Here is a 15,725-nt window from a genome sequence, read left to right as displayed (position 1 = left end):
CAAATTATCAAGGTAACCTTTTATAGTCCTTGGCTTATAGTAAACATTCTAACTTTGTGTAATTGTATTAGTTTCTTAATTACTGCCCCAGATATAGAGAAATGTTGGATTTTCTACTGTAATTTAGGATATATTGCATGAAATCATTAAATATTCACATCTAAAACTGAAACAGTTTACACTAATATTGTTTATACATTTCATACTAATTTAACTGCAGTTGGATGAATAGTTAACGGAACAGAGTAAATCAGAGAAACTTTCAAAATGAATTGGGAATATAATCTGCATAACAAAATTTTTATGACCATACTATTACAGTATGATGGCATGCCATATGGTCAAAATATGGAATTATTTATTTCTTCATTGGCCTTTAAAATTTTGTTCTTTGGGTTGTGGGCTCCTCCCCAACGTGCTTGTTTCCTCACATTTTAGGAGACGATTAATAATTCTTGTCCATTTTACACAAACACATAGTCAAATGAAAAACACTTCTATCCACAAGTCTCTGGCAAAGTTTGTTTTATATTATCGTTTTTCTAATTACCAAATCAAATTTAGAATTTTTAGACATAGGCTTTTTAGGAAAAAATGATACATACCTATCATTTCTAGCAAGTATTGTCATTTTTATTTAAAAGAATTTTGAGGGAAATTTTGATAAATTATTTGGAAATAGGAATTAAAATCTCAAAATAACTTTATTGCATGGATAAGAGTTATTAACGTCTACCTCAATAAGCAAATCATTTAGAATGTTTTCATATGTATTTGCTACCATGATGTCTTGACTGCTTAAATAGCCAATGAATGAAGATGAATAAAGATTTACATGAATTTTAACTTGATTTTTGTCTCCTATGGAATAAAATCATCTCTAAAAATTTTGAGTATCAGAAATTAGATAATTATTTTGAAAGACTGAGAATGGCAACTTCGGCATCTCACCAAGGAGTCAGAGTACAGTTACATGTATTTGTCATAAATGACATCATTTTAATTACAGTTGATTATTGTGTTTTATATTTGGAATTGTGACTACTTTAAAGCCTGTTATAGAATAAAGTTTTTTGTTGTTTTGAATATTTTATCTTAGAACTATTAGCATTAATAACAATTCGGAGTAGTTTCCCCAATACCTGTGGATTTTATCCTACTTTTGTTTTATGTTCAAATCAATTTTAGTTGCTTTACTCAACTTCATTGCTCCTGATGCATTCGCTTTATGGGTTTTTTTTTTATGGGTTAGCAGATCTTGCATTGGAACTGAATTTAAAAACGAGCATCTGGCTCCACTTAAAGCTCTGAAAATGCAAGTTGTTCTTTGCATTTATTAAACACTTTCCTACTTACAGAATAGAAATGGATAGTGTTTGCTTAAAGATACACTATGACCAATGAACTTTTCAGTAGCTGTAAATGATAACATGTGTCTGACTTCCCGAAACATTTCTGTAAGGATATCATTGCCCTATTTCTCCAAGCATCCAAGTCCCTGTGCTTGAGTACAAAATAGCCTATCAAGAATATAGTAACCATGTGTGTTGCTTTCTTATTTTTCTAACAAGCCAGCCATATATGACTAGAATGGCAATAGGAAGATGGTTTCTTTTTAAGGTTTTCACTTAATATAAAATTTTGATGAGCTTTTTTTTATTGATGAATAAGATTTTTTTACTTAAATAAGCATTTGATTTAAAATTTGCTTTGATTAAATATCCATATAAAGCCAGTAGTTTTCACTCTTAAAAATGCTTTTTTAAAAACATTAACTTACTGTATATTCTATATAAACCTAATTCTACTCAAATAAAATTATTTATTTTAAACATTTAGGTGTCAGACAAAGAGAAAATAGACCAACTTCAAGAAGAGCTTCTGCATACCCAGGTAATTCTGATGAGTAAAAAGAACCAGAAAGTTTTTCTTATACTCTAAGTTTGGTGATATGGAAATTTATCTTTTTAACAAAGCAAAATTTAGAGTGGTTTAATGATAGAACCTTACTATTATAAGTAGATGCCCCCCAAAATGCAAAAACTAATTGAGAAATAAGGAATAATGAAGGAACTTGATAAGTTTAATTAACTATTTTATGTGTAAAAACCTATTTTTTAGTGAATCTTATGCTTCTAATTTTAAAGAAAAACTACGGCAAAAACTGGGGAAAGTGACCTGTCCTTATATAAATCTAAGCTTGCAATTTTACATTGATAGGCTAATTAAGTAACAGTTAAAGAAATTGGAGTTGAGTCTACCACAGTTCTTCTCTGAAGCCCAAAGCCAATCAGATAATAACCTTTCCAAAGGTATTTCTAACACTAATATGAAAAGCTATTCTCTTATAATTGATGATAACAATTATCATTAAAGACTTGTTCTGTGCAGTGTAATTGAGTACGTAACAGTCTAGTGAAAAATTGCCCTATCACCCACTCTATCTTTAGTTATTCTATGTAGATACAATGATATGCAATAATTAAGAATAAGTTAAAAAGACTTATTGGGTCTCTCTTTTTAGGGGAAAAAAATACAACAAGGACAATCTAGATGAAATTAGGAACTAGTATATTTTGAGTCCCAGGTTTTCTTAATATTTGTGCATTATTCTTACACTTGACTATACGTTAGAATTGCGTGTGCTCTGAGCAGCACTGTATATATTTGTTATGGCTTCCCAGCCAGGTGATTACAATCTGCAGCCAGGGATTAAGAATCATTGGCCTCAGAATGTGGTCTCTGCAGCATTAGCATCAGTTATGTCCTTTGGGAACTTGTTGGAAATGCAGATTATTGGTCCCATCCCATCTGCACTGAGTGGGAAGCTCTGGGTGTAGAACTGAGCAATCTTTGTTCTTAAAAACCCTCAAGTGATTCTGATGAATTCTTAAGTTTGAGAATTACTGGTCTAGACGTCTTTGCAGGATGACCCAGCAGCACATCTCTGTAGGAAGACTGCAGATTGGCACCTGTACTAAAGAGTGTTTCCAGCCCCAGAAAATGTAGACCCCATAATTGATTCCATATTTACCAAGAAGTGAGCCAGTGGAAATCCTACCACCCCTGTATATACCTATTGATATCAACCCTTCAATTTGTACAGTTGTTGTCAGCTGCTAGGCATTGACACAAACACTCGATGGAGAGTTCATGATGTAATAATAGCGTTATCTGTATCAGTAGTGTCCAGTAGAAATATAATGCAAGCCATGTACTTAAAAATTTTTACATTAAAATAAGGCTGAAAAGAAATAGAATTTTGATGTTAATAATAAATTTAACCCAGCAGATCTAAAATAATATCATTTAAACATCTAATTAGTATAAAAAATACTCATGTGGTGTTTATGTATTTTTACTGAATTATAGAAATCTGGTGTGTATTTTATACTTAACTCATCTCCATTCAGACTAGCCACATTTCAAGTGCTCAGTACCTGCATGTGGCTAGTGGCTACCATCCATATTAGACAGCACAGATCTAATTCTTAGATAACTACCAGTATTTTGTTATATATACTATTACTACAGATAGATGAACAAATTCTGTAAAATATATTTATAATATAATCTAGCCTGTAGTTCTACCTGTCTCATACTATATTGTTCAATTACATAATATTTTCTTTAATTTGGCTTAAGCTGGACATTCTCTGAGGATAGAGCCATGATCTCTTGTTATTAACTGTATGCTTGGAAGATTATAACAACCTAACATATTTTCTAAGAAATATTTTCCATTATAAGAGTCATGTTATTGTAAGTTGGACATAAACATCCAGTTGGTTATAGGAAAGAGTAATTCTTAATAGTTTTCTGAACATTGTTAATGTTTAGAGAAGAAATAATAGTGTACAAACAGAGAAGACCAATTAGAAAAGGATCACATTTATTTGAGGAGAACATTGTGTAGCCAAGCATCTACTTTGACAAAAAAGCCTGTCTAAATGTATTAGTTTTCTTTAAATTGTTCTTATATCAATATTTTAAAAATTAATGTGTAATTTCTGGCCACAGAAACTTACCAAAACTTGGAAGAGTTTGACCCCTCAACTCAGACCTGTATTCAAAACTCTGTGACCTTAGATAGGCTACCAAGCATCCCTGACCTCTGATTCCTAATCTGTATAACCTTTGCCTCACTTGAAGGCTTACGGGAGTTAATGCAGGTGAAACAGTCAGTAAAGGGCCTGTCACATACTGCATGGTCAGGTACTGTTAGCTATTTTTATTTTGTATCATTTTTATAAAATAATATGGGGGATGGGAAGAGTTTGAATTTTTGTCAAATGTCCCTTTAATGAAGACTTAAAATTTTGTTGTAATAGGAAATATTGCTTCATAGAGTATACTTAAGAACTTCCTTCTTCAACTCCTTTCGTTTTTAGTATTTTTAATAATTTCTTCAACGTAAACAGCAAAGACTTTTCCAAACAAAATGCCAGTTGAAATAGAAAACTATAATGAAGTTCATTGTTTGAGATAATATTCATAATTTATTTGTTAAACATTTTCATAGATGACTTTTAAATGAAATAATTCATTTTAAGTAGACAGGAGATATTGCTTCAGGATCTTGGAAGATTTTAATTTACACTTAATGTTATTTTTTAACCCATCTCTTTCTTATAAAGTTATGTGTATTATTTTGTTGCAGTTAAAGTACCAGAGAATCTTGGAACGGCTAGAAAAGGAGAACAAAGAATTGAGAAAATTAGTATTACAGAAAGATGACAAAGGCATCCATCATAGAAAGCTTAAGGTACTTTAAGTTTGTCCTAATTTTTTCGCTCTCAGAACTTTACCACTTCACATTGTGTGTTGATCAATACTGGTTTTTAAGGAACTGCAAAGGGTTCTATCATCCTTTTCTTTCTAACCTGATATGTTTAGGGGTTAGGGAGGTCTCTTCCTATGTTAAGACTTTTCACAAATTATAATCTCCAAACATTTATTTTATACTATATCCATAAATTTTCATACTTTCAAGAGTCATTTCTTGTGAATCAGTTTATTTTTTCTGAAATATTTAGTTTCTTGTGAATCAGTTTATTCTGTAATATTTAGTTTATCTCTAGGTTTACTTAATTTATACAGCTATAAAACCAGCAATGTAAGTTGATAGAAAGTTACATATGTCTTATTTTCATTGCCTTACTTGTATTGCCACTCAGTGAAGAGGCCACTTTCTCCAGTTTTACAATAGTTAATGTTTTCTTCTGGAAGGTTCCTTAGACATTTTGAAGTATTTTTGAAAAAGCATGCTGGTATTGTTATCATCAGCACATTGGTAATTACCATTATCAGTTAATTAAATCTTATTATTCCCCACTAAACCAACCTTTATGTGCTAAATGAAATTGAAGTAATTCTTTTAACTTAAATGTCATATAAGTAAACAGAATTTGTACGTAGCAAAACTGCAATAAATCATGGCACATTCATTTTGTAGCCAAGGTCCAAAGATATATAGCCCTGGTTTAACCAACATGTATTAATAGTTCTGACTCCAAATTACGACTGCATAAAACAAATAAATAGCATGACTTTATTTATAAGTCAACACATGGCAGTTGGGAAAAACCACATCCAAGTGTTAATATATATTGAGAATTGTATATGTTAACACTGAGAAATTGTATTTTCTCTCATAAAATGAAACGGTAATGAAAATTCGAAAAGTTTTTTGTTTATTTTTAGGTGGAGGGGATAACAGTTGCTTTCCTTTTAATTATTTCTAGGTGTTGAGAGATGAAAGGAAGTGTAGACCCTCATTTTGTTCCTACTTTGGCATTAAAACTTACCTTTAATTATTAAATGCTTGATAGTAATCTTTTTCCCAGGACTGTGTATATGTTCAATCATTCCTCAAATACTTGAAGCTTATAATTTTCCAGGCACCGTATTTGATACTGGTTTTACTGAGACAGCAGGACAGGATGTCTGCCCCTGGTGCTCTCACATTTTAGTCTGCCCAGTTATCAGTGTACACTAATCATTCATACTGATTTAACAATACTCTTGGTGATTCTTTCTCTACTTTACCCTTTCTTCAGTCTCTCTTTCTCTCCCACTCTGACGCATACACCAAACATTCCTTTCAGTTGGTCACCTGACCCCTTATTGGGCGTTTTTGGTATTAATGGTCTTCCTTTGTTGAGCACTTAATGTTAGCTCTTCAATATTAAACAATAACCTCCTTCTTTTACCATTTAATTAGAAGGTTCGGAAATCATGAATTAATATACTGTGTTAAATCATTGTCTCTTAAAATAAATTGGATAAGAACATATGGAATTTTATTCTGTACTGTTTTACATTTACTAGGAATATTTATTTGCATGACTAGGAAAAGCAATACAATTATTATGGAAACATTTTGAGTGTATCAGCTTTTTTATCTCGACACATCTGTGGTTTTTAAAAAATGTTTTCACTATTTTATATTATTAATGTTTTAAATTTTATAGAAATCTTTGATTGACATGTACTCTGAAGTTCTTGATGTTCTGTCCGATTATGATGCCAGTTATAATACACAAGATCATCTGCCAAGGGTAAGTGAAAAATTAGTACACAGTGAACTTGCCCATTAGCAAAAAAGCACTGTAGTTTTTTTAAAAGTTACATACATAATACATACACATATGTATAGACAAAGACATAAAATTTTCTGTATAATATTCATGTGTTCTAGGTGATGCCCTAAGCATTGAATATTGTTTGACTCTTTATTTTGGTCCATTGGTTTACTTATATTTATGCATAATAAAGTAAGACTTTCAGATATTTGGCATTATGTATTCATGATATCCATGATATTAAAATACCTGAATGGTGGATAAGATTAGGTACATGAGTGAAATTTAACCTTATAGAATTGAAAATGTCTTTGTAAAGAGTAAACTAGCTATGGAAAAGATTTGTGGAATATTAGTGTTAATGTGGTTTTAAAACTAGTGGTTTAAATTAGCATAAGTTTTTAATAAAAATTTGGCTGTAAATAATGGATCCAGTTAATGTTTTGCTGTTTATATTTTCAGTACACATCCATGTATGAACCATCATTTTTTTCTGGATGATATTTTGAAATCATTTAATTGTGGATAATTTTTAAGACTAAAAATTCTCAGCAGCATTCCAAATCTATTAAATTTAAGTTGGTATCAAAAAATATGAATATGTGGTATTTATTTTGTCATAAGGTTGTTGTGGTTGGAGATCAAAGTGCTGGAAAAACTAGTGTGTTGGAAATGATTGCTCAAGCACGAATATTCCCTAGAGGATCTGGGGAGATGATGACACGTTCTCCGGTTAAGGTAAGAAAATAGGCCCTCTGGATTAACAGACTTATTGTGGTGGTCATTTTGTAATGTATTTAAATGTTGAATCACTATGTTATACACCGAAACTAACATAATATTGTTTGTCAACTCTACTTCAGTTAAAAAGGAAAATAGGCCACATGAAGTTCCTCAGGAAAGTAGTCACTTTAATGAAGTTTGTCCATTGTGTTAAAATGAAGAATTCTGACAAAAGAAATAATTGATATGTAGCATTTGGAATTATTGCTAGTGTAGAAATCAGTAGGTGGCATCCCTCAGGCATGAACAAAGATAAGGAGTTTTTCTTGCTGTAATGTAGACACAAGGATGTGTGTGTATGTTTTAACTCAGCTGATGGATGGCGTAGGTATAGAGTGATTGGAGAAATGGAAAATTGAAGTCACCAAGAATGAAGGCTAGAATAGTGGTAGAAGGTGAGACAATGAGGCTGATGCTGAAGTCTTGCAGAACTGAGGTTTGTTTATGATTGCAACAGGCAGTCTAGTGTGATTCAGACAGTGCATTATTTGGGGTCTGGCTGTGATTTCAACCATGTTGTGTAAAACTAGTTTCTTTTTCATTGCTTTGTGTTATTGTGTGAATATACCATACTTTCCGTTTTATTGTTGATGGGCATTTGGAATATTACCAATTTAGGGGGAAAAGAATGAACTGACTATACTTTATATCATGCTCTGTAATCAACTGTAAAAATATTGTGAACCTACCTTGTACATTGTAACCACCACCCTAATTGTAGTGGCTGTGGCTGTGGCTGATACTATATTTTAGGAAGGAGTTCACTTTCTTCCAGCAGGCAGATACCATGGACAGATTTCCTTGAAACAGACAAGGCTGTTCTCTTTTCAGTTTGCCATTACTTCACTAGCATTTACCAGGACTTCTCCTCCTTGATGGACTCTAAACTCCAGATTTTTGTCTCCCCTTGAAGAGTGAAATTGCCAAAATCTTGACTTAACATTTTAACCTCTTTAACAGCTTCTTTGTTCCTTAATGTGCAAATGCCTTAAAGGGAAATTGTGCATAGAATGTAGGGCTCAGTTTTTGGAGATTTATTTCTGCTGTCCATTTTTCTCTGAGGGTTTGGCATCTTAAATCGTGGCTGCTTGATAACCCTGGAATCCGATTTTGTCTCTTCAACACAGTGAGACTGCTGCAAGTTTTACAATTCTCTTTCAGGCCACCCTGTGCCACAAATCAGCAAATGCCCTGAGGGAAAGTAGCTGCAGGAATATACCCATCCAAATCCTTCAGGGTCTTGGACTCAGTCCAGGCTGCCATGGTTGCTCCTCTGATGTCTTCAAACAGCTAGGTTTTATTTGTTATCCTCTGTGTGCTCAGCTAATCTTAGTAGACAGAATTGTATTTTAAAAGTGAAATCGGATCATTAGAAGCTTGAAAAGTTACAACTGAAAAGTTAAGGAATGTGAAGTTTAGAAGTTCTCATGAAACCACTGACTGTTGACATATAAGTTGTTAGAGAATTTCTTGCTCAAATGTCACTGCTAGGGTGAAGGCTGCCTTAGTTCCCCTTAGTACTGCTCTCCTCTGTGGCATCCTAGGTTTTGCTACACAGACCTATTCTCTCTGTATATTTCTCCCAGTATATAATGAGGCCTAAACCAGGGACAGTCAATTCTTTGAGTTCCCCCATCTACAATGCCTGACACAGTTGGCTCTCAATAAATAGATGTTGAATAAATGAATTGGCCTTTACCTAAATTTACCTTTGAAGTGAAATGCAGGATCTCCTTTTAGTTTTTCAAGTTTTGAGATTGATGGCTTTGTGCTTGGTACTCTGTATAATGTTGACTGGAAAATGAGAACCATGTAAGTGCTATGGGAATTAATAAGAATTGTAAATACAGTCTTCTCAATTTTCTGTTAATTTCAGGTGACTCTCAGTGAAGGCCCTCACCACGTGGCCTTGTTTAAAGATAGTTCTCGGGAGTTTGATCTTACCAAAGAGGAAGATGTAAGTAGTATTTGTATGAGGTTTATGTATGTAACTTTTTATAACGTGTAAACTTACAAAAGACAACTAAATGGAATATTTAACTGAAGATTTCCTTTGGATTTTGTTGCTTTCCATTGATAGCTTGCAGCATTAAGACATGAAATAGAACTCCGAATGAGAAAAAATGTGAAAGAAGGCTGTACTGTTAGCCCTGAGGTAAGTGTTGCAATTCATTTCAACAATGTTTTATGGAAATCCAGTGTTTATGGTTTGAAATCATGGTGTTAGCATTGATGTTTAGATTGCAGCTGTTCCAAGATACTTAGTCTTTTTTTTTTCTTTTAATATTCCAAAGAATATATTGTTTTGTGGATAATTTTCTATGATAATTACTGTTATGGTCAGAAAAAGCATAATTTTTTTCTGAGCTGCATATCTGAATGGATGAGATACAGAATTTTCAAAATATGTGTCACCAAAAAATTCCTAACAAGCTGCCTCCCAAAATTAGTTTTTTGGTTTTGGATTTTTTTTCCCTGCACAGACCATATCCTTAAATGTAAAGGGCCCTGGACTACAGAGGATGGTGCTTGTTGACCTACCAGGTGTGATTAATGTAAGTATCTACAAAAATGTGTGTTTTATCTTATTCCTATTGTGAAAGACATTTGTAATGACATTTAAAACCTTTTTCTTCAAGACTGTGACATCAGGCATGGCTCCTGACACAAAAGAAATTATTTTCAGTATCAGCAAAGCTTATATGCAGAATCCTAATGCTATCATACTATGTATTCAAGGTAAGTCTTATTGAAAGATGTTAATTGCACTAATATTCTTCCTTACTTAGCAATCAAAGCTTTGTTCTACATATGCATGTTACATAAACATACAAAATAAATATGTTTTGTCCTTTCCTCTTACTTGTTCGTTTTATTAGTAAATAGAATTGAAGTTGGTGATATTTCGATAAATTTCACTGTGTAGGCATCATAGACATTTTTATTGGCTGGAGTGTCTTTTCATAACTAAGATAAAATATTAAGAAAAATTTTCTTACTATAATGTAGACACAAGGATGTAGCTTGCTGAAATTTTTAAAACCTACTTTGTAACCATTACAGTGTCTTATTTATTTATTTATTTATTTATTTATTTATTTATTTATTTATTTATTTATGGCTGCGTTGGGTCTTTGTTGCTGCGCATGGGCTTTCTCTAGTGGCGAGTGTGGGCTACTCTTCGTTGCGGTGCACGGGCTTCTCAATGCGGTGGCTTCTCTTGTTGCAGAGCATGGGCTCTAGGCCTGCGGGCTTTAGTAGCTGTGACACATGGGCTCAGTAGTTGTGGCTCACGGGCTCTAGAGCGCAGGCTCAGTATTTGTGGTGCACGGGCTTAGTTGCTCCGCGGCATGTGGGATCTTCCCGGACCAGGGCTTGAACCCGTGTCCCCTGCACTGACAGGTGGATTCTTAACCACTGCGCCGCCATGGAAGCCCTACAGTGTCATTTTTCAATTTTTTTTCAGATGGATCTGTGGATGCTGAACGCAGCATTGTTACAGACTTGGTCAGTCAAATGGATCCTCATGGAAGAAGGACAATATTTGTTTTGACCAAAGTAGACCTGGCAGAGAAAAATGTGGCTAGTCCAAGCAGGGTGAGGACAAGTTCTTTATACAAGCTCCAGTTATGACAGAGACTGGTTGGGGGAAAAAATAATTTCCTTGTGAAATACAAGTAGTAATGGGATTTTTCTTGGTTCTCATTAAAAACAAAGTATTGTGTAGTTATAGTAAATTACTTAAGTGCAATATCGAGGTATAAGTGAAATTCCACAATTGTAATCAGTTTGCTTCAAATACTTAAAACTGCTAACGTTGCTTACTCTAATTTAATTTAAATTTTGTATGTTGACATAGTCATTAACCTCATTTGTAGTATTTTTTGTTATAGTTTAAACTTTGTTTTTAGTTGATGTTCATAAATTAATGTAAAACTAGTGACAGTTTAAATTCCTTTTGGGCCTTGTTTTACCCTGTTTTTTTAAAAAAAATGTATTATTTATTTATGTATTTTTTTCAGATAAACATTACCTTTCTTAACTGATCAAAGACTGTGTGGCAGATTTTCATACTAGAGAAGGCATTGTATGGGGTGTCGGGGCTCAGCATTCTTATCCATGCTCTACCACCAACCAGCTGCATGTCCTCGGGCAAATCTTGTGACCTTTCTGCATCCAGTCAATGCACCATCCAACGTATTAGTCTAGTTGATCTCTAGGTCATTTTCATTTCTGAGATTCTGTGACTTCTCTTCATGGTATTCAGTGTCCCTTCTCTCCTCCTCCCTTAACAAGGAAAGAATTTTATTTCAAGGTACGATTGTGTGCAAGGTTTATTAGGACATGGCTCTCTACTTAATTATGAAGGCATAAGGTAAAAGTGGGTAAAAGTGCACAATCTGTAGCCAGGTTGCTTGGTTTCACATCTGCTCTACTGTTTGCTAGCTGTGTAACCTCAGGTAAGTTGTTTTACTTTTTCAGTGCTTCAGGCTTTCTCATCTGTTGGAAATGAAGATATTAATGGTACTGTCTCATAGGTTATGAAAATTTATTGAGTTAAATATCCGTCGTAAAGTGGTTGAAATAGTGCTTGGCAAAAAAGTGTTATGTAAATGGTGGCTGTCATCTGTTGTTGTTATATCTTCATCCCCCATGGAACAACTTCAGATATTAAGTACCCACCCCTCGGGCCACTGCTTAGAATTTCTCTTTTTCCCATCCGAAACTCTGTAGGACTATGCCTCTGTGATGGGGTTCCCAAGACAGACCACCCTTAGGCTCCCTGATTCCGTAGAAGGACTCACAGGACTCAGTACATAGTCATACTTCCACCTAAGATTTTATTACAATGATAGGATGCAAAGCAAAATTACAAAAGGAGAAGGTGCAAAAGGTGATATCTGAAGGAAACCAAGCTCAAGTGTCCAAGAGTTCTTTCCTAGTAGAGTCATACAGAAAATGCTTAATCCTGCCAGCAACAAGTTACTCATTAGAGATGCAGCACCTAAGGTTTTTATCGGGGGCTGTTCATGTAGCCATCCTCAAGTACCAAGATTCCAGACGTCCAAAGGAAAGCAGATGTTCAGCATAAACCACATGGATTACACAATGAGCCACGGTTATTTAGGGAAAGTTTTATATCAGTGTAGGGAATTGTTTACCAGTTAAGTTCCCAGATGCCAGCCAAGGACAAGCAGGCCTTTCTGAGGACAGCAATCTCAGGCCTGCTGTGTTAACTCTTCTCTGTACAGCCTCCGTGACCTTAGCTTTGCCTTATTTTTAAGGGTAAGGCCTGCCCTTGGCAGTATTGGTCCTGATAGGGAGGAGGGGAGAAGTGAGGTAGAAGCAAATTTCTGTGCTTCCTTCCCATTTCCCATCATTCCTTTCATTTCTTTCTCCTCTTCTTTAGGATAATGAGTTTGCATTTCCTTTGAATACAGTTGAAGCTTCTATCAGTCTTTTTTTATACCAAAGATTCAGCATTAGCTTAGAAATGTAACTTGTCTTAGAGGAGGGATTCTTACCTCAGTATTAATCTGAATGAGCTTCTGGGAGTAGGAACTCTTTTATGTTATGTGTGAATGATAGATCTCTGTGCAAATGTTCATTTTTCTGGAGACAGAGTCTGTAGTTTTTATTTCATTTAGAAAAGGAGTTTTGACCCTAAAAGAGTTGAGAACCAATGGATCCAAATTCTTTTTTCTTATAGAGTTAAAAAAAAGAAAAAGAAAAAAAAGACCATCCAACTTTGTTAGAATTTAGTTATTGGGGAAATAATAATAGCAGCTACTATTATTGTGTGCTTCTGCATGCCTGGCACTGTGTTAAGTATCATATAATCTTTTCAACTACCATTTTGAAAAAGTTAAGTAGCTTACTTAAGGCCACACACCTAGTAAGTGCCAGAGCGGAAATTCAAACTAAGGCCTGACTCCAAAGCTCTATATGTCATTCCAAGTTCTAATTTTGGTACTTACGTTTTAATAATACATTTTTAATATAACAAAATTAAATGTATTTAATTTTTTCCTCAAATAGCAATTGAAATGCATTTCAGTACTTTTGTACAGACATATATAGCAGTTGAAATACATTTCAGTACTTTTGTACGGACATATATTTACCTAAACATATACATATATAGCATTATTAAATTTGCTTTCTAAATAGCATGTTATGCTTTAAAAATTATGTAAACTTGCATCTGTTTATTTTTCCCACTTTTGAAAATAGATTCAGCAGATAATTGAAGGAAAACTCTTCCCAATGAAAGCTCTAGGTTATTTTGCTGTTGTAACAGGAAAAGGTATGCAAAGACAGATTATTATAGTTTTTTGTTGTTTTCAAATAATAAAAATGAATTTTCTTAGTGAAAACTTTACCATCATCTCTCCCTAGGAAACAGCTCTGAAAGCATTGAAGCTATAAGAGACTATGAAGAAGAATTTTTTCAGAATTCAAAACTCCTAAAGTAGGTATCTTGTTTAAATATTTAAAGAATTTATAGTGAGGGAGTAGCTTCAACTGTTTTCATTTAAAAGTTTGTTTTATAGCTATCAGTTTAACATTGAATTTCCAGAATTGAATTCCCAAATAGCGATCTATATTTAATAAGCAAGTCCTCAAGCTACTCTGACAGAATTGGGAGCAGTTTATCACACAGTACAGTACATGCTGTTGTAATAAACTGCCCCTTGGCATATGGGCATTGGAGACCGCACTGACACCACTTAAGTTGTTTTACTTATAAGTTGATTTTTTAAAATCAACACTTACATGTTTAAATGCCTGTACACATTTCTCTTACAGTATTGGGGAAAGTTGGAGTGAGGGGTGCGAGTGTGAAAGGGGTGTCCTTAAATAGATATTGACAGAAATTAACAGAAAATAAGATACTGCAGAAAAGCAAAGAGGAAAAGCTAAAGGGCAACTGAATTTTAAAACATTATAACATGTAGAGAGTCTCTTGAACTGGAAGAGTGTGTTTGCCTCTATATTAGTATAGTAAGTCAAGGTAGTCTTTTCACATGTAGTCTTGAGAATTGTCTGTTGGGTTGGGATCTGGCAAGTGGGTAGAACTATGCTATCCAATACAGTGGTCACTAGCCTTGTGTGCTTGTTTAAATTTATTTACTTGTTTATTTTAAAATAAATTTATTTATTTATTTTTGGCTGTGTTGGTTCTTTGTTGCTACGCGCGTGTTTTCTCTACTTTCAGCAAGCAGGGGCTACTCTTTGTTGCGGTGCGCAGGCTTCTCATTGCGGTGGCTTCTCTTGTTGCGGAGCACAGGCTCTAGGTGGCGTGGGCTTAGTAGTTGTGGCTTGCAGGCTCTAGAGCGCAGGCTCAGTAGTTGTGGCACACGGGCTTAGTTGCTCTGCGGCATGTGGGATCCTCCCGGACCAGGGCTCGAACCCATGTACCCTACACTGGCAGGCAGACTCTTAACCACTGTGCCACCAGGGAAGTCTCTAAATTTAAATTAGTTAACATTAAATAGAAGGAAAATTTGAGTTCCTCAGTCACACTAGCCACACATTTCAAGGGGTCAATAACCCCACGTGACTAGTAGCTACCATATTGGACAGCACGGGTATAGATTACTTTCCTCATCACAGAAAGTTCATTGGACCGCCCTAGTATAAAATGATTAAGTGGCTATTCTCATGTTATAACAAGCACATTCTCAAACTTGGTGATAGTGTTGTCCTTTCTGCCACTTTAATATACTTTAGCTCTGGTTATTGTTTTGTAGGACAAGCATGCTAAAGGCACACCAGGTGACTACAAGAAATCTAAGCCTTGCTGTATCGGACTGCTTTTGGAAAATGGTACGAGAGTCAGTTGAACAACAGGCCGACAGTTTCAAAGGTAAGTTGGGTTTTTAAAATAAACTCTCAAATTTAGATATTTTATTAGCTGGCATTCTTGGGCATCCATCAGATTCTTTACTTCCTTTTCTTTAACAGTTGCTTTTCATTCATTTACTGTAAGATAGTATGTAGGAAAAGGAAAAATACAAATCTTCAGTTTGTATTTTTGTATACAAAATATACAAAATATACAAAATATACAAAAATACACATCTTCAGTTTGTATTGTATGAGAGCAGGATTTTTCCTTTCAGGGGAAACGTTGCTAGGAGCACATTACAAAATTTAAACAGAAAGTTTGCAGTAGTGTTTGGGAGAAAGAACCTAGTATAACTATAGAGAACTCAGATTCTGCCTTTTTAGAGGAAAGAGAGGAAATGTGTTGGGAAGCAGAGCAGCCAGTGTACTTTCAGCTACATTGTACTGGTTCCTGAATCCCACGCTTTCCTGTTCCACGGCTTTGCTTGCTTCCGTAGTTTCATTTGG

General features: G+C 34.4%; 1 protein-coding gene across 5 annotated transcripts in view; it reads left to right on the top strand.

The window, feature by feature from the left end:
• The window catches only part of OPA1 (OPA1 mitochondrial dynamin like GTPase), a 94,455-nt gene that overhangs the window by 22,037 nt on the left and 56,693 nt on the right, over nt 1–15,725 (top strand). For all 5 annotated transcript variants that reach the window (XM_061193259.1, XM_061193262.1, XM_061193260.1 and 2 more), the window contains 12 exons: nt 1,840–1,893; nt 4,661–4,765; nt 6,474–6,560; nt 7,209–7,322; nt 9,244–9,324; nt 9,448–9,522; nt 9,851–9,922; nt 10,007–10,106; nt 10,834–10,964; nt 13,602–13,674; nt 13,767–13,839; nt 15,122–15,237. In XM_061193259.1, coding sequence (XP_061049242.1) covers nt 1,840–1,893; nt 4,661–4,765; nt 6,474–6,560; nt 7,209–7,322; nt 9,244–9,324; nt 9,448–9,522; nt 9,851–9,922; nt 10,007–10,106; nt 10,834–10,964; nt 13,602–13,674; nt 13,767–13,839; nt 15,122–15,237 — 1,081 coding nt within the window. The remainder of the gene's footprint in view (nt 1–1,839; nt 1,894–4,660; nt 4,766–6,473; nt 6,561–7,208; nt 7,323–9,243; nt 9,325–9,447; nt 9,523–9,850; nt 9,923–10,006; nt 10,107–10,833; nt 10,965–13,601; nt 13,675–13,766; nt 13,840–15,121; nt 15,238–15,725) is intronic.

This window comes from Eubalaena glacialis, chromosome 6, assembly GCF_028564815.1.
Source record: "Eubalaena glacialis isolate mEubGla1 chromosome 6, mEubGla1.1.hap2.+ XY, whole genome shotgun sequence".
Taxonomy (NCBI): Eukaryota; Metazoa; Chordata; class Mammalia; order Artiodactyla; family Balaenidae; genus Eubalaena; species Eubalaena glacialis.
The sequence above is the reverse complement of the archived record's forward strand: the minus strand, read 5'-3'. Positions and strand labels throughout refer to the sequence as shown.